This window comes from Cynocephalus volans, chromosome 3 (genome assembly GCF_027409185.1).
Source record: "Cynocephalus volans isolate mCynVol1 chromosome 3, mCynVol1.pri, whole genome shotgun sequence".
Classification (NCBI taxonomy): Eukaryota; Metazoa; Chordata; class Mammalia; order Dermoptera; family Cynocephalidae; genus Cynocephalus; species Cynocephalus volans.
The window spans coordinates 155,808,127-155,829,876 of NC_084462.1; the positions used below are offsets into that span (position 1 = coordinate 155,808,127).

General features: G+C 43.0%; 1 protein-coding gene across 1 annotated transcript; it reads left to right on the forward strand.

Annotated features, from left to right (window-relative positions):
• Positions 1–628: 628 nt before the first annotated feature.
• On the forward strand, positions 629–20,344 carry DLST (dihydrolipoamide S-succinyltransferase). The gene is made up of 15 exons (XM_063090979.1): positions 629–736; positions 1,303–1,336; positions 4,146–4,194; positions 7,250–7,305; positions 7,630–7,704; positions 7,915–7,970; positions 8,585–8,696; positions 10,205–10,354; positions 10,724–10,800; positions 11,772–11,869; positions 15,123–15,253; positions 16,643–16,716; positions 17,034–17,117; positions 17,553–17,720; positions 18,751–20,344. The coding sequence occupies exons 1-15, from the start codon at positions 674–676 to the stop codon at positions 18,883–18,885; spliced, it is 1,362 nt and encodes a 453-aa protein (XP_062947049.1). The 5' UTR covers positions 629–673; the 3' UTR covers positions 18,886–20,344.
• Positions 20,345–21,750: the final 1,406 nt, after the last annotated feature.

The following is a 21,750-nucleotide window of genomic DNA, read 5'->3' on the forward strand; positions in this document are numbered from 1 at the left end:
AGAGGGGTGAAGATCAGATACTGCAGAAGTAAGAGTAGTTGGTGAAGACCTTCGGCTCCTAAAAGGGGAATGAGAACCCTTTAGAGGTTCCTTGGGACTCTGGTTCTTTGTTTTGGGGTTAGGGAGACGGGGAAGTGACAAATCCTTTTTTTAAAAAAAATAGTTGAGGAATCTGAGGCTCAGAGAGGCAATGTCAGCTGTCCGAGGCCACACAAGGGTAAGATCAGGCACGCATGTCTGCCAAGGTCCGAGTCAAAGCCCGTGCCCGTCTTTCGCTCTCTCCGTGCCGCAAAAGCGGAATGGCTCGGTGCCCCGGGATCCCAGGAGAGAAGGACGCCAAGTTCAGAGCCCGCTCGGAGGCATGATCGGGGAAGGCCTGACCCTGGAGGTGATCCGATTGCCCGACAGTCGTAGGAAACTTCGGGAGGGCCGGCGCAGGCTGGCAGGCAGCTCGGCAGGCTCCGAGAGCGCCCCACAGCTGCCTGCTCACCAGAGCCAGACCCCTAGGTTGCGGCGGGTGCTGCTGCGCGCTGCCCGTGCCCCCCCCACCTCTTTCAATGGTTCGCTCCGAACACCCCTCGCCGCGCGGCTTGTGCTACAGCCCGCCCTACTTCCGGTTGTTGCCGGGCCCTATATCCGGTGTCCGCCCGCCCTCGGCTCCGCCGCTGCCGCGATGCTGTCCCGATCACGCTGCGTCTCCCGGGCGTTCAGCCTCTCGCTCTCCGCCTTCCAGAAGGTACGGTCTGTTCAGGCCGGGACCCCGGCGGGTGAGGAACCTGCCGGTGGGTGGACGGGCGGCTTGGAGGGTAGGGGCGCTGCACGCCGGCCAGGCCGGACACCAAGGGCACCCGGACGCGGAGGCCGCGCGGGCTGGGCGGCTTGGAGCGGTCTTGCGGGACCTGCGGAGCCCGGCGACCCCTTGCCTTCCTGAGGCAGCCTGCGTCGACCGTTTCTGCTGTACCCCACTCTCCGCGCCGGAGATGGGGAGCCGCGCCCGTCCCGACATTAGACTCAAGAGTTCTGGAGAAGGCGCGACGGATTCCCCCGACGAATCCGGGTTGCTGTCTCCTCTCGTTCTGTTAAAATCAGTGGGTATCAGTCCCTTTGGGAAGTTGAGATCGTTTGGTAGGTCCAGTATGCTGATTGGGACTGCGAGCTCTGTGTGTTGCATTTACCTTTGGAGTTAACCAGATTCACCTGTCACCAGCACTGGGACAGCTTTGAGTGTGTACTTAAAAGAAAAGCTGTTTTTTCCCTCTTTTCATCTTGGGTGACATCGATAAATGTCTTCTTTCTCAACAGGGGAACTGCCCTCTAGGGAGACGTTCCCTGCCTGGTAAGTTCTGCGCTTGCCGTCACCTAAAATGCTCTCCTCCTGGGCAGAGGAGTATGTGAGGAAATCGGGGATGCCTGCGTTTCTCCTCATAATGTCCCAAGACAGTTTAGATGGGAGTGAAACAAAATGCTATTTAATCGCAGTAGCTGTCATTTATTCATTCAGGGAGTAGTTACTGAGTTTCTCCTGGGTGTCAGGCACTATGCTAGGCACTCACTAGGGATACAGCAATTAACAATTCTTGCCCTCTTGGAACTTATGTGCTAGTGGGAAAGACAAAGTGTAAATTGCTAAATGAGTGAACAGTCACAAATTTTGGTAAGTGCTGAGAAGGAAACAAATGAGGGTGGACAGAAGAGACCTCTTTGAATGGATGACATTAAAGCTGTGACCTGGAAGATGTGATAGAGCTAGCCTAGTGAAGAGGGGAGGAGAGAAAGGGAATGACATGTACAATATGTTTCCTTCCCGAAGAAGGAAAGAGGTTAGCAATATTTAGGAACTGGAAAAAAGGTGATTTGGCCCGAGCATTTGGTTAACGGAGAGAGTGGCACAAGATAGAATATAGTGTAGAGACTATTGGAAAGAGTTTAGATTTTATTCCAATAGTTTTTTTTTCTGAAATTGTTAATAAAGTATCTTACATAACTTATTTTTTTATTATGTGCTTAGCATAAATATTTGTTGAATGAGTCAGTCTTATTGTGGGCTTTCTTTGTGCCAAGCATTGTTATGAGTGCATTTTTAAATTAATCATCACAAAACAGTGAGAGAGGTATTATCTCTATTTTACAAATGCATAACCCAAGACCAGAGAGGTTAAGTGCCTTTGTCAAGGTCACTCAACCAACTGTGAGGTCAAGTTAAGACTACCTGACTTCTCAGCCTTAACTCTGAACCTACCATGTTCTCATTTACTCATTACTCAACAGATCGTTTATTGAGTGTTTACTATATGCCAACCAATGTGCTAGGTAACAGGATACAGGTGGTCTCTACCTTCAAGGATCTTATGGGCTAGCTGAAAAGACAAAGAGCAAATATACATTTATGCATACCTAAGGGCGTAATCACATTACTAGTAAGTACAGGGTATGATAAGGTGGAGAATGCAGTAGAAGTCTCAGTAAAAGCTTCTCCAAAGAAGTGACATTTAAGCTGAGACTTGAAGAATGCATAGGGGCTGGCCAGTTCAGTTGGTTAGAGCGCAGCCTTATAACACCAAGGACATGGGTTCAAATCCCCGTACCAGCCACCAAAAAAAAAAAAAACAAATGAAAACAAAAAGATCTTTAAAAAAAAAAAAAGAATACATGGGAGTTAGTCAAGAAATGATATTCCAGGCAAAGGGAATTGCTTGTGCAAAGGTATCAGCCAAAAGGGACTTGACCAATCAGAGAAATGAAAAGGAAGCCTGTCTGGCTGGAAAAATAGGAGGGCTGGACTGTGCAGGGTCTTATAAAATGTTTGGACTTTATCCTAAGAATCAAGAGAATATAAGGCACTCAGCACAGTGTCAGCTTGTAGTGGACTCTCAATAATAAGCATTCTTTTCAACTGGCAATCCTGAAAAAATGTCAGTTAATGCTTTCTCCACTTTATAGACTGGCAGTACAGTTGAAAGAGCCTTGCACTTGGGGGTTTGCATTTTGCCTTGGAGATTCACCTTGGGCTCGTCACTTAACTTTTGGAAGCCCTACTTATATATGAAATGGGGGAAAAAATGGGAATAATGGCAGATGGTCATTCCACTTTAGAGAGTTGTTGTGAGTCTTGAAAATCAAAATGAGGTCATTATGTGAAAGCTTTTTATTGTCCCTGAAACACTGTATATATGAAACTTGCTGTAGGAGGAACTCTAAATTGGACTTAGGTTTCCAAAAATCAGCATTAGCTGCTGGCTTTTCTAGTTCAAAGACATGCTGTGCTTGGAATTTGCACTGCATAATCATTGGCTGCTGGACATAGAGGTGACTGACTTACTTGACCCTGGGGATGTTTATGAGGAGGTAAGTATAAGAGAGAACTCTCATTTGGTGTCTCCTGAGCCCATGGTTCAGAAAGAGTAATAGATTTGAAAAAAGTAAGACATAAGAAAGAATGTATTCAGGGGAGGCAACTGCAGTTATTAGTCATCGGTTGGGGAAATGCTGTTATCTGGCTGTGGTAAGGACAACTGGTGGGCAGAAAGGCTTCTCACCTTGTTGAGAGTGACCAGGGTGGAAGATTTCAGAAAGAGCATGGGAAGGTAATAGACAAAAGGTGAGAAAGTGATTTTCTCAGTCCTAGGACAAGCTGGAGACCATGGGCCCAGAGTAGCCTAGTCTTTGCTACTTGGTTTCCCACAATAAGATTTCCAGCCCATACACTGTCAGACCAAACATCTCTCCTGCTTCTCAGATTAGGTTATGTGTAGTCACAGGGTAAGCCATCACATATCTGTCTAAACCTTTAATGGTATTTGAAGACTTGGGGACTAGAGATATTTTATTATAAAAACATAGAATGAATTTTTTAGGTAAATAAGATTATAAAACTATTTTGGTCCCTGCCATCAGATTTCTCCCCTTTCCTCTCAAAACACATACCCATTGTTAACCCCACATACCCATTGCTCTCTGCTGTTAAGACTACTTTGGTGTAAAAGTTTGAAAAGCAGTACTCTGTGTGATAAAGATTATATCCTTGCTTGTAGTTGATCCTGTTCTGTCTCAGTATTGGGGGAGGTCAACAGACTTCTTTTCCATTCCCAGCATGTATCCTGTGTAAGATGAGAGATGTTAGTTAAGAGTTGTTTTGTTTCTTGCAGGGGTTTCTTTTTATCAGGGACCAGGTTACCCTGACAGCAGGAAGATTGCGTAAGTATTACTGGGGAGTACAGATATGTGGCCATGGGTTATTTATTAAGATATCAGTTCTAAGTTTGACCATCTGATTTCTTCACTGGCCTCCAGACCTAGAAATCAAGGTGATTATGTTGTGTACTTAGGCCTAACCCTGATGTTCATTTTTTATGTGTGATGTACCTGTAGCATCAGCCCTATGTCAAGTTGGACCAGAAGTGCACCTTTTCTCCTCAGGTGTTTAGATTATAACACAAGTTAAGTTGGAATTTAGGGGAATAGATATAGAAGGGTGCTCCTAAACATTCTAATCGGATAGAAGTGCAACTGAGGGGCTGGAGGTTACATTTATTGTGGAGATTGAGAGCATCCTCTTGGTAGCATAGTTATTCATTTTAGAAATAGTAAAAGTCTAGTTGAGCCCTGGGAATGTTGACTAGTTCGGAGGAAATGCTATTACTGCATAACGCAGAGTTTGGAGAAAGGCCACCCATGTGTGTTTCAGGTTAACTTCTGCTTAAGAATGTTATTTAAACACTACTTTGCATTCCAAGTATTTTCAGGGTGGTGGTAAGATGATGCTCTCTAGTAACCTGTTCAACAGCGATCAAGCTTTCTCTACAGGGAGAATCTTCCAAGTGAAGGATCAGTGAATTAGCTTCTTTCTGACTGTGCATCACAATGAGGTGGTTTTTTTTTTAATTGAGAAAATGTTGGACTCAGTACTAGAAGTTTGAATTCCTGTGTTAATTTCGGAGGGCAGTTGGGCAGTCGTAAGTTTTTCAATTGTGTATACCTTTTGATCTAGCAATTCCATTTCTGGGAATCTATACTGAAGAACCTGGTATACCCAGATTTCTCTCAAAGTGGCATACAGCAGGGAATTGGTTAACCTATGGCGTATTAACACGTTCACACTGTGATAAGTGGAACAATGCAGGTTACAAAATGATTCCATTTTCTATTGTTTGGCACAATCCCATTAAAAACATTCTTTTTGCTGTTTCTCATATTCTGCAGTGAACATCTACTGCTTTTGTAATTTAAAAAAGTTATTCAGAGAGGTTCAAAATATTACTTTTCTGCAGTTTAAATGAAAATTGGGTCAATCATGAACCTCTATGCAATAAACATAACAAATAACTACTTGAAAGTAAATTATGGGAAAAAAAACCCCAAACTTTGGGTGGGTTCACCCCTAATTGTGTCACCCTAATCTAATGTCTATTTTTGTGTTGTGTGTTGTCTTTTTTTCTGTGAGTAAGGTACCCACTTTATTTTAAAATCTTTTTTGTAAAACTATTTTTGATTTTGTTTTTAAGAGGTAAAATATTTACATGGTTCAAAATTCAGAAGTACAAGGAATATCCATGAGAAGCCTTTTAAAAAAAAATTTTTTTTTTATGAGATAACCAGTAAGGGGATCTTAACCCTTGACTTGGTGTTGTCAGCATCATGCTCAGCCAGTGAGCTAACCGGCCATCCCTATATGGGATCTGAACCCGTGGCCTTGTTGTTGTCAGCACCACTCTCTCCCAAGTGAGCCACTGGCCGGCCTGAGAAGGCTTTTTAATCCTTATCCAGCCCCACCAAATGCCTCTTCCTAGGGGCAGCCAGTGCTCCAGGTTCCTGGGTGTCTTGCAGAGCAAAGGCTGCATTTGCACCTTACCCGTTAGTTCTTGCCCATGGGCATGTACTTTACATGGTTACGAACTTTATGGAGAACATTTTCTGGTTTTTTTTCCCTTGATTCTGCATAGACCTTATAATTATTTTGACATTATAGAAGTGAAAATATCAAAAGGCAAACTTTAGTCTGTTTTACTTTTTAAAGGTGCTTGTTGTAGAATATTCAAATAATCCCTAAGTATAAAAAGTGAAAGCTCCCATCAGTCCAAATCACTCTCCCGAACTGTACATGGTACTTCAAAGAGTTCATGGAAAAATAGAATTAAAAGATAATACAAATCTTTTCATGAACTTTTGAAGACGCCTCATATACGTATGTAACAGATAACCAGAGATACAGTATATATCTACATCTCCCACTCCTCAGAGGTAACCATTGTTAATGGTGATATCATTCTCCAGTTTATTTAGTGTAAATGCCATATCGGAAAATGCTTTTTTTTTTTTTTTTTTTTTTAAAGATGACCGGTAAGGGATCCGAACCCGTGGCCTTGGTGTTATCAGCACCGCACTCTACTGAGTGAGCCACGGGCCAGCCCGGAAAATGCTTTGAAGGGCCGGCCTGTGGCTCACTTGGGAGAGTGTGGTGCTGATAACACCAAGGCCACGGGTTTGGATTCCTATATAGGGATGGCCGGTTAGCTCACTTGGGAGAGCGTGCTGCTGACAATACCAAGCCAAGGGTTAAGATCCCCTTACCACTCATCTTTAAAAAAAAAAAAAAAAAAAAAGTGCTTTGGTCTTTGAGGTTCCTTTTGAATGACTCCACATGGACTGATATGCTGCTTCCTGGCAAGAGAACAGAATAGGAGATATAATATGGTGTTTTTTTTTCTCCCCATATCACACCTCATTTTACTTCCAAGTTAATGGTCTCATCTTGCTGCCTTATCGGATCTTAATCTGTAATCCTGAGGACAGAGGTTCCATTATAGGCACAATGGCATGTATCCTGAGGGCATGCCATATATCTTACTTGGATTTAGTTTAAAAAAAGAAACTTAATCAAGAAGCTAAGTCCTTTGAAGGGTCTGCAAAGGACCAAGATGCTTTTTTTTTTCTTCAAAGAGCCAAATACAAGAATACAAGTCTCTATTTTGTGAGGGCTGGCATTTTATAGCAGTGCAGGATGGTTCTGGACTCACACAGGGAGCTCAATATTTAAGATCCTCCTCAGGTTCTACTCTAGAACTGCTGAGTCAGAATCTCTAGGAATAGGGCTTGCACTTGGGTACTTTGTAAAAGTCCCTCCGGGTGACACTAGGCACTCCTGTCAAGAGTCACTGATTTAAAGGTCAGATTGACCCATGGTGCCTTTAACTAGACTAAAATGTGAGTGGTTCATCTGCTAAAAGAGTTAACTTTTGTGTTTCTTTTGTAGCATTAACAACAGTAGTGTCTTCAATGTTCGCTTCTTCAGAACTACAGCTATGTGCAGTAAGTACCTGCCTTTAGCTCTCTGCCTTCTTGGGATTGGAGTTTTTTTTTTTTTTTTTTAAAGATGACCGGTAAGGGGATCTTAACCCTTGACTTGGTGTTGTCAGCACCACACTCAGCCAGTGAGTGAACCGGCCATCCCTATATAGGATCCGAACCCGTGGCCTTGGTGTTATCAGCACCACACTCTCCCGAGTGAGCCACGGGCAGGCCCGGGATTGGAGTTTTAATAGGAAGAGAAACAACTGACTGAGTTTAATTAAAGAAAAACATTAAAAAGGAAAAAATAAACTACTTGGGATTTTCTTTTTGCTTTTTTTCTAGAGGATGAAGTGGTTACAGTCAAAACCCCAGCATTTGCAGAATCAGTCACAGAGGGAGATGTTAGGTGGGAGAAAGGTAAGATTGTTTCCTCTTGCATTTAAGTACTTTCTAAATGTTGTCTCCTCCCATGATAATCAGTGGAACCTATGGCTCCACCCTTGCTTTTCATATATACATACTTTCCCCTTGCCCTGTAGGAAAGGGGTCTTGTAATACATCTGCCAAAGGGGTTCTGTGGCTACTGTAGGTTTCCCCCTAACAGGTAGACTTTGATTGTTTTTTCAGCTGTTGGAGACACAGTTGCAGAGGATGAAGTGGTTTGTGAGATTGAAACTGACAAGGTAGGCTTGTACTATATTAGAGGCATTTGTTCATGGTCTCCCCTTAGTTAACGAAAGAAAGAGACTTAATTGTTGCTTAAAGATAATTTTTTTGTTTTTCGTGGCTGGCCAGTATGGGGATCTGAACCCTTGACCTTAGTATTAAAACACCATGCTTAAAGATAATTTTTAACTAGTTCTAACATCAGTTGTAAAAAGTATTGGAGTAGCTTATTAAAAAGAAAATTTTTTCAGGCTTAGTTTTAGATTGCTCCATATGTATGTACTATGTACTTTACTTAGTAGCTTTAGTCTTATAGACCTTTTTTGGGGGGGGTGCACGAGCTGTTTCCAGTTTTATTTTCTGTGTATCACTTGGAAACACATTTACTTAATATTGCTTTAATGTTTCTGAGAAAGGCAGAAAGGGTGAATCTTCACAATAGCAATGACTTATCACTCTTATTCTGAAAGTGAAAGTGTGTCTTTAAGTGTTTCTATGCTCAGGGACTTGCATGTCTGTGTTGCAACTCCTTTGACTCATGTTGGAGATTCTATCCAATTTTCTAATTTATCTCATTAATTTTCTAATGCTGGATAAAAATTTGGGCTCTTTCTCTGTCTTACTTTTTTAGACATCTGTGCAGGTTCCATCACCAGCAAATGGCGTGATTGAAGCTCTTTTGGTACCTGATGGGGGAAAAGTCGAAGGAGGCACTCCTCTTTTCACACTCAGGAAAACTGGTGGTAAAGAAGTTTTCCTGGTGGTCAAGGTCTCCAGAGTTCCCCCTTGGGATAGAGGCTCAGCATAATGTACTGATTCTGTAGTACCTCAAAGACTCTTTGGCATTCCAGCTGCCCTTAATTGAAGAGATAAGAGGAGTAATATTTAAATAGTGTGAACATTAAACGACAAGTTCTAGAAGAAAAGTGTACTGAAACAATCTTATAATATTCTGTTCTTTCCATGGATGTTTCTTATGCTGGATCTTTCTTAAAGATACAATAGAAACGAAGGTTCTAAAGAGAGTGATACCCCCCACCCCCTGACATGGGAGCCTTAAAAATAATACAAATGACTAGGCCCCATGACCCTGAGATTCTGATATATCATATCCTGATTATCTATTATAATTTTTTCTTTTTTTTAATGCTCCTCAAGTGATTCTGATACATAGATAGCCAGGGCTGAGAGCCACTATTCCAAAGTAAGAAGAAGCAGTATTTCATGGTATCTGTTATGGAGAATTCAGTGTCGTTTCTTTTCACATCTATTATTTCACAACATCTCTAGGGAGGGTTGGTATTTCTTTTGGGAAGAAATGAGAAACAAAAGAATTTGAATTGAGCATCACAGTCAGTATTACAGATTAGAAGAGAAAACAATTGTTTTTCTTACTCTCAGTTAAATGCTATAACTACTAAGGTCTATTTCTTTTTAATTGTTAAAATAGTCAAGCAGAAAGATGACAGATTGAATCATTGAGTTTGATCAGGGCAAGACCAGAAGCTCAGGGTGGAGAAAAAAATGTACACTAGAAGGCTAGGAAATGGGAATGAGTCTTCCAGTTGAAGTCCATCTACTGGTAACTTCTTACTGTTAAAACAAACAAAAGTTCTTCTAATTTAAATATAAAACTGGATATGATGTCCAGATGAATAAAAATCAAAATTAACCTTTAATTTAAAGTTGTGAATTTATTCCTTGATCACCTCATTGATTTGTAAGTATGAGAGTCATCCTGGATGAAATGTTTTGAACTTTGAAGCCTAAATGAGCCCTTGATTTAACTGTTAGAAAATAAAAGTTTAGAGTATTCTTCCATGGGTAATGTTAAAATAGAAGATGACACTATCATTATTACCATAATTGGAAATATGTCACATTTATGTATGTGTTTCAGCATTTTAAGTTGGGCTTTTTTTGCTTAGAAGTTTATATTTCTTTGGGTTTAGTAGGTACTTTAAAAGTACTTGCTGAATTTGATGATCAGTAGATATTTGTGAAATCAGAAATGCAGCTGAATTGAGCTAGTTATCTGATATTGGACATTTAGGGACCCTGGAGAGTACAGAATAGTGCCTTATGTCATTGTGTGTATTTCATAGTGACGTGTATATAGCGGACACCCAGTACACGTTTGTTAATTAATTGGAGGTAGAGCTTTTTGCCACTAAATTCTGCTTAGTATCTGCGATTTGGTTGCTTTCCATTCCAGACAGTGCCAGTGGCATCTGTTTTTCTTGTTTTCCAGCTGCTCCTGCTAAGGCCAAGCCAGTTGAAGCTCCTGCTGCTGTAGCCCCAAAAGCAGAGCCTATAGCAGCTCCTCCTCCCCCTGCAGCACCCATACCCACTCAGATGCCACCAGTGCCCTCCCCCTCACAGCCTCCTTCTAGCAAACCAGGTAAACCTCCAACTCCCACGTATCTTTATGTGACAGAAGAATATCTCATTTAATATGTTCCCTCATAGGGTAAAGTCTGAGACTAATCATGGCTCTGAACAGGCCAGGTTGACTGATTGTAGAAAGAACTCTAGACTTTGTATCCGAAGATCTGGGTATGCATCCCAGCTTTCTGTTTACTAGATCTGTGACTTTAGGCTAGTTACTTAACTTGCCTGAGCAGATGGTTCATCTGTGAAGTTGGAATGATACTAATACACCTCAGAATATCTTGAGGATTAAGTGATAGTACAGTTGAAAACACTGGCACATACTCAGTGAATGTTTCTTTCCTTCTCTGAGGCAGCTGTACCCTCTCTTCATTTTCAGTGTCTGCAGTAAAACCCTCCGCAGTCCCTCCACTAGCTGAGCCAGGAGCTGGCAAAGGTCTGCGTTCAGAACATCGGGTAAGCCTTGAGGAGCACTTCCAGGAAAGAGGCTGAAGGGCAGTTTTGAGATGAGTAGAGTGTGGGTGCAGTGGTACCTCCTTTGGAATGGCTGATAGCTCATTCCCTTGGCCTTGACAAAGAAACAGAGTTTAGGAAGTGACTTGTTCATAGTCATGTAACCAGCAAATGATGGAACTAAAACCCGAGGTCTTTGGAACACTTGTCCAGAGATTTTTCCACTATAGTATGCCACCAATGAAGTGCCTCGGGTAAGTAAAATATTTGCAGGGGATGGTAGCTTAGCAACGCACCCCCTCCCTCCCACAGTGACACACACTTCAGAGAGGTGCTCACACACTTTAGTAAGCTCTATTCCTATACTTCCTGGATGCTTAGCTGTAGCTAAGGGATACTACACAGTAGTAGTAGCTATCAGGGGCAGACATAAAACCTCAAAGAAATATGGTCAAGATTGTGGGTTCCTTTGCCTGAGAATACTTCCTAAAAATATGATAGCCTCAAAAGGTTATTGCTCATGAGTTTTCGTTCCACAAGTAGCTATTCTCATGCAAGTTTTTTTGTTTTTTTGTTTTGTTTTTGTTTTTTTGTGGCTGGCTGGTGTGGGGATCCAAATCATGCAAGTCTTTATCAACAGAAATTGCCCATTCTGTAATGATTCTTAAGCTGGCTAGACCTATGCCACATTCTTCCTTTTCACAAATTGGTTTTGGTTTTTAAATCAAACCATTTCCTGGGTCTCCATTCTTGGTCAAACTTCAGGCACGTCTGAGTGTGTAGTTTTGGCCTATGTTTTCTCATTCTTGCTCAGAGGAGAAAGGCCACCAGAGAAAAGGGGAAGCCTGGAGCTCTTGTGCTCTGGTACTACAGTCCTCAGCCATCCACTCCTGGCAAGCTAAGTGCTCTCTGTGACTACATGGGAAATACTTGATCCAGCGAGACCAGATTATCAATACTTTTTTCACTTTCAGGAAAGAATGAACAGGATGCGGCAGCGCATTGCTCAGCGTCTGAAGGAGGCCCAGAATACATGTGCAATGTTGACTACTTTCAACGAGATTGACATGAGGTTGGATCTCTAGCCCCTCTCATTTCCCATGTTCTTTTTCCTTGGTGAACACTCGAACTTGCCCTAGTCCCTACTTAGTGCTGATTCCAAAACTGACTTGACGGGGAAGAAGTACTTCTTTGCTTGTTGATGACTTAGAGTGACCTGTGGGTTTCATCTTCTTTTTTTATTTTTTATTTTTTATTTTTATTTTTTTAATTTTATTTTGTCGATATACATTGTGGCTGATTATTGCTCCCCATCACCAAAACCTCCCTCCCTTCTCCCTCCCCCCCTCCCCCCCAACAATGTCCTTTCTGTTTGCTTGTCGTATCAACTTCAAATAATTGTGGTTGTTATATCTTCTTCCCCCCCCCCCCCGGTTTTTGTGTGTGTGTGTGTGTGTGTGTGAATTTATATATTAATTTTTAGCTCCCAACAATAAGTGAGAACATGTGGTATTTCTCTTTCTGTGCCTGACTTGTTTCACTTAATATAATTCTCTCAAGGTCCATCCATGTTGTTGCAAATGGCAGTATTTCATTCATTTTTATAGCTGAGTAGTATTCCATTGTAGGTTTCATCTTCTAATTGACTTCCCTGATACTATGCCTGCCTCCTTTGTGACTTAAATTCAGCCTTTCAGACTTTTATACCGGAATCTTGTGATTTCTGATAGATCAAGCTGATAATAATCTTAAACTCTGACTAATGTCAGGTTGCCAAGCAGAGATGCGGCAACCAGGCCTACCCCTTGGAATGGAAAACCCTTTACAGCATGCCCAGAGCCAGGGCACCACTCCCTGGTGCTCTGTCACAGAGATTGTTCTTTATGTGTGCTCCTAAGCAACTTAGGATCGGGTAGGTGAAAAGGCATAGGCTTGTCATATCTTTCACTTTTTCTAGCTTTGATGGAAAGCTAGATTGGAAAGCAAATTCTGTTTTTAAATAAAAACCCAAGAATGTTAACCAAAAGGTCTAATTCATTATACCCGTTTCTGTAGTGAGCTAATTGTTGACTCACCTGTTTTCTTCAAGATTTTGATGTGTATAAGTATCAGCACTGTAGGGAAGAGGAAGTAGTAGGGGAAAAAGCAATAGGTAAATTTAACAAATATTTTTGAGTGTTTGGAAAACTATATTATGGAAATCAAGGAGTATACAGAGATGAGTGAAAAAGAGTTCCTGGCCTCCTAGAGCTTACCATCTAATTTGAATGAACACAGAAAAATCTAGAAAAATAAGTGTCAGAGGAGTAAAAATGAAAAATACAGAAGAGAGTGAGATCATTTGTTTTTGAAGTTGGGGGTAGAGATAGCAAGGACAGCATCAGGAAAGATTTCTTGGAGGAAGGATATTTTTAATAGGCTTTCAGAAATGACTAGCATTTGACAGGTGGCATTGTGGAGAAAGGTCATTCCAGATGATGTTAACAGTGTGGACCGTGACACAGGCAGGAAAGCACAAGACACATTTAAGAAATAGTCAAAGACTGGTAAAGAAGGTTGACTATGGTAAAGAAGGTTGGATCCGTATTTCAAGTCTTCGGGTCATCTCTTTGCTTCTTTTTGTCCTGAATATGTAGTCTGCTAACCTAACTTTTCATTAGGGAAATTTGTTTTCCTTTGGAAGGGTTCCAAAAAATAGAAGGGAGTGGTTTATTGACAGTGTGCTGTGGCATTGTTCACAGGGAAGGACTCTGTGGCCTGTTTCACTAGATGTCTTCCATTCTATTGGGAACGTTTCTAAAGAGACTGGATGTCATTCAAGCCAAAGATTTCTCTGCTGTCCATAGGATGTAGGGAGGACCTTGACTAATCAATCACAAAGCCTGCAGCTTATGTTTCAGTGCATTAGGGTCAAATTGTACACAAATTGAATTGGATGTTGAAATTCTACCCAATTTCTTAAGATAAAACATGTAAATATTTGTGTCCTTGAAAGATGCAGTTGGCCCAACAGCTTTGATTGGAAGGTAAATATGACAGCTGGATCTCCTTTCAGCGGCTAATTGAGGTGTCACTTAACAATGACCTGAGGTCTCACTGCAGCCAGTAATCTGGTTTAGATTGAGTGCCCTTTGGGTCTTGTGCTAATCAGTTAACCCATAAGGGGCCTTTGTGAGACCTCGTCCTTTCCCCTTTTGTACCAGCCTCTGCTTCCAAGGGCAGAGCTCTGAAATGGAAACTACTTAATGACCAGACAATAGCATTTGGGCAGGTTTGAGAGCAGAGATGTTTATCACTTCTCTTTCCCTCTTCTGCAGCTCTCGTGTCTTGGGAACCAGTAATGTCTTTAGGGTGGTAATCCTAGCACTAAATAAGGTTAGACTCAGGAAAACAAGCATTTTAAACCCAATCAGTCCTCCTAGGAAAACTTCCTTTTTCAAAAACAAAATGTCTGAAGGGGGGCACTTAAAGCTGTACCACATCTTATCTTTCGTGCTAATATCAAATTAGGCCATTATATAGGACAAAGGGAGAACTAAGCATTTGAGCCTGAGATAAATTTGATTTTTATCACTGAACAGTATTCCAATAAATACTGAGGTTTCTGCAGCAAAATGATGGGAAAGCCATTTCCCACTAACTCTTAAGTGTGTATGTGAAAAAACCAGTCCCCAAAGAACAAAGTCTGTTCACATTGCAAAGGCTTCCATGAACGCCCTGCTGCTTAATCTGAAGGGGATAGGCCTAGGTGTACACTTGGCCTCTTTTCTAAATACCAAGAAAACCACATCTGTTGAACTAATCTTATGGGCAAGAGCTATGTCTTAATTGTCTTGTATCTTGGTGTCCAGCCCTGACTCTCACATGTGGTGAGTGTTAGTACCTGTTTGAAGGAAAAAGTGGATGGAACTGCTAACTCTGGAGGGATGGAGAAGGAATCTACTGATTTTTCCCATGAGTCTGAAAGAACACATGCCCTGCTATGTACCGTTATGACTGCTTTTGCTCGCATGGAGCCCATATACCTGTGGGGTTTTACTCACTAATCAAGAGATAGGAATGAATGGTGCAAGGAAGTCATAATCAGATGTGGTGGTTTTTTGAAAATAGTTCTAACAAGAATTACAAAGAATATTGCTTATTTTTTAGACTTTGCTTATATTTTGAAACATAAATTTTTTTTCAGGATGGATAGTTCAGAATTTTAGGGTGGCCAGAGTAAGGGAAAAGCTTACCCAAATGTGTACGTGGAGTTAGAAATCCATATGAAAGTCAAAATCAAGGCTTCGTTTGTGGTCACTTTGTTTTGTAATATGCTTTTACAGTAACATCCAGGAGATGAGGGCTCGGCACAGAGATGCTTTTCTGAAGAAACATAACTTCAAATTAGGCTTTATGTCGGCATTTGTGAAGGCCTCAGCCTTTGCCTTACAGGAGCAGCCTGTTGTAAATGCAGGTGAGTTTCTTGTGGCCAGAATTGCAGAGGTCCTGGGAGGTAGGTGTATGAACACAGACCTGCTTCCACATTGAGGGGGTCATCAGACCAAGGATTTTTAATTCATACCAATGGAAATATTAATATCTTCTCCAGGGATTTCTTGATTCACCTTCCTGAAACGGCATCATGATTATTTTTTCCCCACCAGCTGGACAGTACAGTTTCTCTTCCTGGCTCATAACTTGGCAGCTGCTCTGGCAGCAGGTAGTTCTGGGGCAGCCTAGCTTTCTAGGCTGTCTCATATCAGGGTGGAAGCTTATGTTCTGGCCACCTGCCACTCCACTGTCCATGAGTCCCATTTTCTTAGGGCCTGACTTCCACACTTGGTTTAGGCTCCAGGGTGACCTTTGATCTCAGGTCGATGGGCCTCATTGGGAAGTCTTGGGCTTTGTTTTTCTTTCACGGACTTGGTCCTTGTTTTCTTTCGTTTTTATTCACCTATGTCATTGAAGTGTTGACCTAACAAGCACTTCTCTTTTTCTTATGAAGATTTCTCTGTTCCCTGGAAGATTGCAGAGTGGGCATTGGCACTTTTGCAATCTTCAGCAGTGCTAGGGTCCCTAAAGATCTAGGAAAGGAAGCCCTAGTCCCATCCCATGGTGTGCTCTAGGTAGGTAGAAGGGCTGTTATTTTTTTGCCCAAATGTGAACCTCTTTGTTTCTCCCATTCTTTACATGCCTTCTTGACTGGCTCTCTCCATGTTTTCCATTGGCCCCCTTTCTTCTGCCTGCCCATACATGTAGTCAACTCTCAAAGTTCTCTTGGCCTCCTTTACTTCACATGTTTTCCCTGGGTGTCTTATCTAACAATACAGTGTAGACTTTCTGTGGAAAAGATTCCCAAGCCTTTTTTCTCGTGAGTTCTAGATGTAAATTTTCAGCTGCTGGTTTGCTATCTCAAGCTAGCATATTTAAAGCCAGACCACCCCACTTCCTCCTGAATCTCCTGAAAGGAGGATTCCCTCTTCCCCTTGTGAGTGGGAAGCAGAAGGAGCAGCATCCCTACACCCCTTTTCCTTTGCACTTGTTAGCCCTAGCCATTCTCTGCTGAGGGAGGGCTTGAGTGGAGCTAGTTAACAAGAACTTAACATGTACCTGTCTTACATAAGCCAGCACGTTGAGCAAGGGATGCTCTTACACTCAGGCTCAGGGGGCTTGGGAGATATTATAATTGGTTGGGATGGGAGTAAGTAGAGTGCCAACCACCGTTTGTAATGCAGTGGTTCTCATGTTGGTGGTCAGCTCACACTGCATCAAACACTGTAGTTTTTTACTCTGTTAATGCAAATATTACCTCATTATCTTCGGCCTGGTGAGTTGTATGTAACATGTGCTTTCTCTCTCATAGTGATTGACGATGCAAGCAAGGAGGTGGTGTATAGGGATTATATTGACATCAGTGTTGCAGTGGCCACCCCACGGGTATGTTGGGGCAAGAGGTGGGGAGTGCTGATCTTGGACCCTCAACCTTATCCGGGGGAAGAAGCAGATCACACAGGAGAGATCATTTCTATAATTCTATATTAGAAGAGAGTTAGTAAAAATAACCTATTTTTTACCATACCACATTCTTTGAACATCAAACCTAAATATTTTAGACATTCTCTTAATCACATTAATGAAGTAATGAGTAATGAAGGTATTCTGGGGAGGGGAGACCATTGGCTTTAGTCAAGAGAGTTGTAACTATAAAGGGTACTGTTAATCTGCAGCTGAAAATAGCTTTTTACTTCCTTCAGGGTCTGGTAGTTCCTGTCATCAGGAATGTGGAAGCTATGAACTATGCAGATATTGAACGAACCATCAATGAACTGGGAGAGAAGGTAAAATAGAAGCATGTGTATGAGCTGCTAGGTGGGTGAGGGAAGAGAGCCCACAGAAGGCCAGGTTCACCTTCAAGCGTGCTCAAGGAGCCGGAGTCTCGTCTTGTTCCGTAAGAAGTGCATAACCCCCGAGAAAGGCAGAAGCCCAGAAGAGCTAAGCACAAATATCTTATGGAGCTTAGTATGCTTTGGTGATTGAAATCTTATCAAATGAGACCTGCTGGGAGGGGGCAGGGGGATGTCCTCTTTGAGTCCCTGGCTGTTGGGAATCATGCCTTTTCTCTGGTGGAGCACTGGTCACAGTCATCTCAGCTGAACAACGGTCATATGGAAGCTAGGGCTGGTTCATTTGATCTCAGGAGCTTTCTGGACTTTCTTTGGGTGAAGTATGCTACATTGGCTTAATATTTCAGTTATGAAATCTTTGTTTTTTAGGCACGAAAGAATGAACTTGCCATTGAAGATATGGATGGTGGTACTTTCACCATTAGCAATGGAGGTGTTTTTGGCTCACTGTTTGGAACACCCATTATTAACCCCCCTCAGTCTGCCATCCTGGGTATGCATGGCATCTTTGACAGGCCAGTGGCTGTGGGAGGCAAGGTAGGAACCATCGCTTTTAAAGTTCTAGTGGCTAGGTGATGAGAGGGAACTCTTAGTACTAATTATAAAACATTATTTACTGTAATTTCAGATCTAAGTTCTATTTCTTAGTTTGTAGTTAATAGCTTAGGCACTGAAAAGAAAAAAATGTAGCTAAGGCACTGATTCTCAAGTTGTGGTCTATGATCAGCATTATCTGGGAAACTTGTTAGAAATGCAAATTCTTGGACCCCATCCCAGACCTACAGAAGCAGGAGTGCAGGTGTTTCTGATTCATGTTAAAATTTGAGAACCATTGAGCTGCGAAGCCTTGCTCCTTCATCTGGGACCAGCCAACAAACTTCAGGTCTAGGTGCTGTAGAGACATGGTCCTCACCTCTGGGAAACAAGACAACAATGTGTACAGTCTTCCAGCTGCTGAGCTGTATGAGGAAGCTTAGAAGTTTTCTGGGAGTTCAGGGAATGAGGTCAAAGAAGCTTGAGCTGGCCCTTGAAAGATATGTTGGTAGAAGAAGAAAGTTTCCTGGGACTCCTGTGTTTAGAACCTTTTTTAGGTCACTAACTCCTTTGTGAATCCAAAAACCATAGATCTTCTTCCCAGAAAATGCCCACACACCCAGCCTTGCATACAATTTCAGAGAATTTGTGGACCCCAGGTTAAAAAAATTTTTTCTTTAAATTGTAACCCCAAAGAAGCAACTATAGGCAGCCAGAACTGAAGGGAGAACCTTCCCTGCAGGCAGGAGATGAGTTAGAGGACAGAGTATGGTTTGTTTGTTTGTTTGTTTTTTTAAAAGGCAATTGTGAAGAGACTACTGTTTTCCTGGTTAAACTGTTTCTGAATGAGAGAGCTTTGCACTAAGGGTCAGGCTTGATCTTTGAAAATATTGTATGTATCCAGAGGCAACATCAATAGGAAAGGCTCTTGAACTAGGAACTTTCCTGTGGGTTGTGGTTCCTCATCTCCTCCCTCAGCATGACTTTCTCTGACCTACTGGAGACAAATCTGTTTAACCTTTCCTCTCTGTAGGTGGAGGTGCGGCCCATGATGTACGTGGCACTGACTTATGATCACCGGCTGATTGATGGCAGAGAGGCCGTGACTTTCCTCCGCAAAATCAAGGCAGCAGTAGAGGATCCCAGAGTCCTCCTTCTGGACCTTTAGGAGGAAGCCACATGCCCTACAAATTGACCATGCAGGAACTGAAAACCAGTCTTCTCCCTGTCCCCTCGAGGGTACTGGGTTAGCCTGGTGACAGGCAGGCACATGCTGTTGGCCTCAAGCAAGGAAGCCAGGGCACTACGTAACCAGCAGTCACAGGTCTTTTCTTGGTGTTCCTGCCGGGCTCTCTCCCTCTCTGCACCCATCTCTTACCCGCGAATATCTTATTTCCTTAAGCTTGAGAGAGAAAGAGAGCCTTAACGGATGCTCATTAATCCTGCCTTTTTTCCATCAGCCCTCTGCAGAGATGATTTTGCTTCTTCCCAGTGCCCGTATACTATAGGGAAACCACCGGGGACCATGTGATTAAGTTTCTTTCTTTTGAAAGTCTGTTCTCCAGAGACACCCAATAGGATTTTGTGCCTCCCAAAGCCAGAGCAGCCTCTGTCCTGGCTGTGCACATTCTTACTTGATTCCACCTGTGTGGAGGTATTGAACATAGCAAGGTGCTGCTGCTTTGCTGCTTACATGGCACCTTCATTCTCAGCTGTTGTTGACTTCAAGATGCCTCTTCTACCTCTTCCAGGAAGCACAGGCCAGAGGATGGGGTTTTGGAGGTCTGGAGAGTGTTCAGTGGGAGGAGGGCAGAGTCCCCCTGAGGTCATTTGTTGTAATCATAGATGGGAACAGAACCCAGGCCTGCTGTCACTCTCCCACATAGGCTCACACCAGGAAGACCCATTTTGACAGTCACGCACAGCTGTGGTGGTGCCAACCCTTTCTAGGCTATTAAGAACCATTCTAGCACATTGTTCTCATTTAGAGCAGGTTCTGGCACATCGTGGCAGTGGGACAGAGTATGGTCACAACAAACGGCTGGAGCCTGGTAAAGCATAGAGGGGAGAGGCTTCCTGTGGACTGGCTCAGATTGACTTGAGCTTTTAAATTCAAGTTGGTATAAGCATGTGGACTGAGATGGCAGTTCTTTTCCTTCCTGCATAATGGCCTGGAGGAAGCTGGGCCTTGGCTATCTGTTTGCAAGACACAGGTGTCAGGGGGGATGTACTATAGGGGAAACCAGCCTCGAGATGTTAGTACATAGTGGTGAAATGGCTGATGTCATCTCTAAGGTACCGCCCTTGGGTCTGGGCATAATCATTGGAATTCCTTGGAGCATGGTTAAATAGCAAGTATCTTCTGAAAGCTATTGGGCTTCAACCTTTTGTATCCAACTGCATCCAGGCCTGAGGCTGCTGACACTGGACACCAGGGGGCATTAGTTAGTGCAAAGTGCCCTTTTGTATCTTGAGCCAAGAAGCAAGGCCTAGCGGGGAGGGATTAGGGGGTGGGAGCCAATACTGAGTGCCTGCAGCATCTACTACTCTTCACTATTCAGAACTTGTAACTAAAATATTTAAAGAAACTGATTTTAAACACAAATTAAAGGGCAAATATTCTCAAATAGGGTTCCTATATTGTACTCCTTTGGGTTACTGAGGTTGTATAAGTCCCCTGCACTGTTGCACCAATGATTGTCATTAGTTTTGGAAGCCACTTAATGTCCTTTTGGTCATCCTGTGATATCCCATACTTCTGAAGTAAGTTAACACTGTACTGATTGGGCAGAAGGTAGAACCTGACAGTATGCCAGCCGGGAAAGCACAATAGTCTCTCAGTGCGCAGGCTTCCTTCCAGTGAGCCTGTCAAACTGTACTCATGGAAAGAAATTGGGGTTCCCCCCTTTGTGAAGCCCCTTCAAAACACCAATAGACTTTTACATTCTTGTGGGAGCTTGCACTGTTTCTGACATGAATTGGGGAAGAGGTGGGGGTATCTTTCATAATTTCATTTGAACTTGATTGCCACACGTGTACCAAGATGCTCGAGGTCAGTATAAAGAAGTGAAGGTCATCACCTCCTAGGAACAGTGGTGTGTGCGGGTGAGGGGACAGAGTTGGCAGCTGACCTAGACTGAGGAGACGGGCCTGATGGTGTCCAGGCTTAAACGCAGCCTTATCTTTCCACACTCAGTCCCTGTCTGTTCATCTTGCTTGGGCGAGGCTGTCCTGTGAAGGGTTGTCACAGGAAAGAATCGGGTCCTTAGGGCAAGTAGGTAGAAAAAATTGGGTTCAGTGAAAGGAAGTTGCTTAGAATTATGTCAGGCTCAGGGCTTATTTTCTCTAGTAAACCTATTAAGTAGGTATTATTAGCCCCATCTTATTAAAAGATAAACTATAAGCCCTGTTAGGGCTGGGACCACAGTATTCTAACCCAGGGCACAACAGTGCTGGGTGTGCCATGTATGTTGTATGAGGCCCTGAAGTGTGACCTGCACTTCGTGAAGCAGTGGTCGGAAGTGGTCTGGCATGACTGAGGGAGTGTAGCAGAAGGAACACAGACTTGTGAACAGTCTATGAGGATTAAACTAGTATTCCCCCCAGGTACCATGCCCCTCCCTATTTTATTTCCTGCAGATCCCAGTGCCCCTGACATGACAACACTTCTCCGGAGGCCTTAGGCTAGTCTGCTAGCTGGCATGCTGCTCACACCAGCCCTGCTTCCTACTTCCTACTTGTAGCAGGCTGCAAGGTCGCTTGACTACCACAGAGCATCTCTATGCCTGTCCCTGCTGGCAGGCTGCTCTCATTGCTTCAATAAAACAAGGACACCATAGGCAAGAGCAAGCTTTATTGCAGGATGTGCAACCCCCAGGGAAAGCTAGGACGACATGGACCTCACACACAGGCTGCGCTTTCCCAGGTCCTCTCTGCTGGCGTTGGCCTGAGAAGCATCTTGCCACTCCAGGACACAAGTCTCTAGCCTGAAAGTTAGAGCTGGGCCGTCAGAGTCAGACCAGCAAATAGTGTC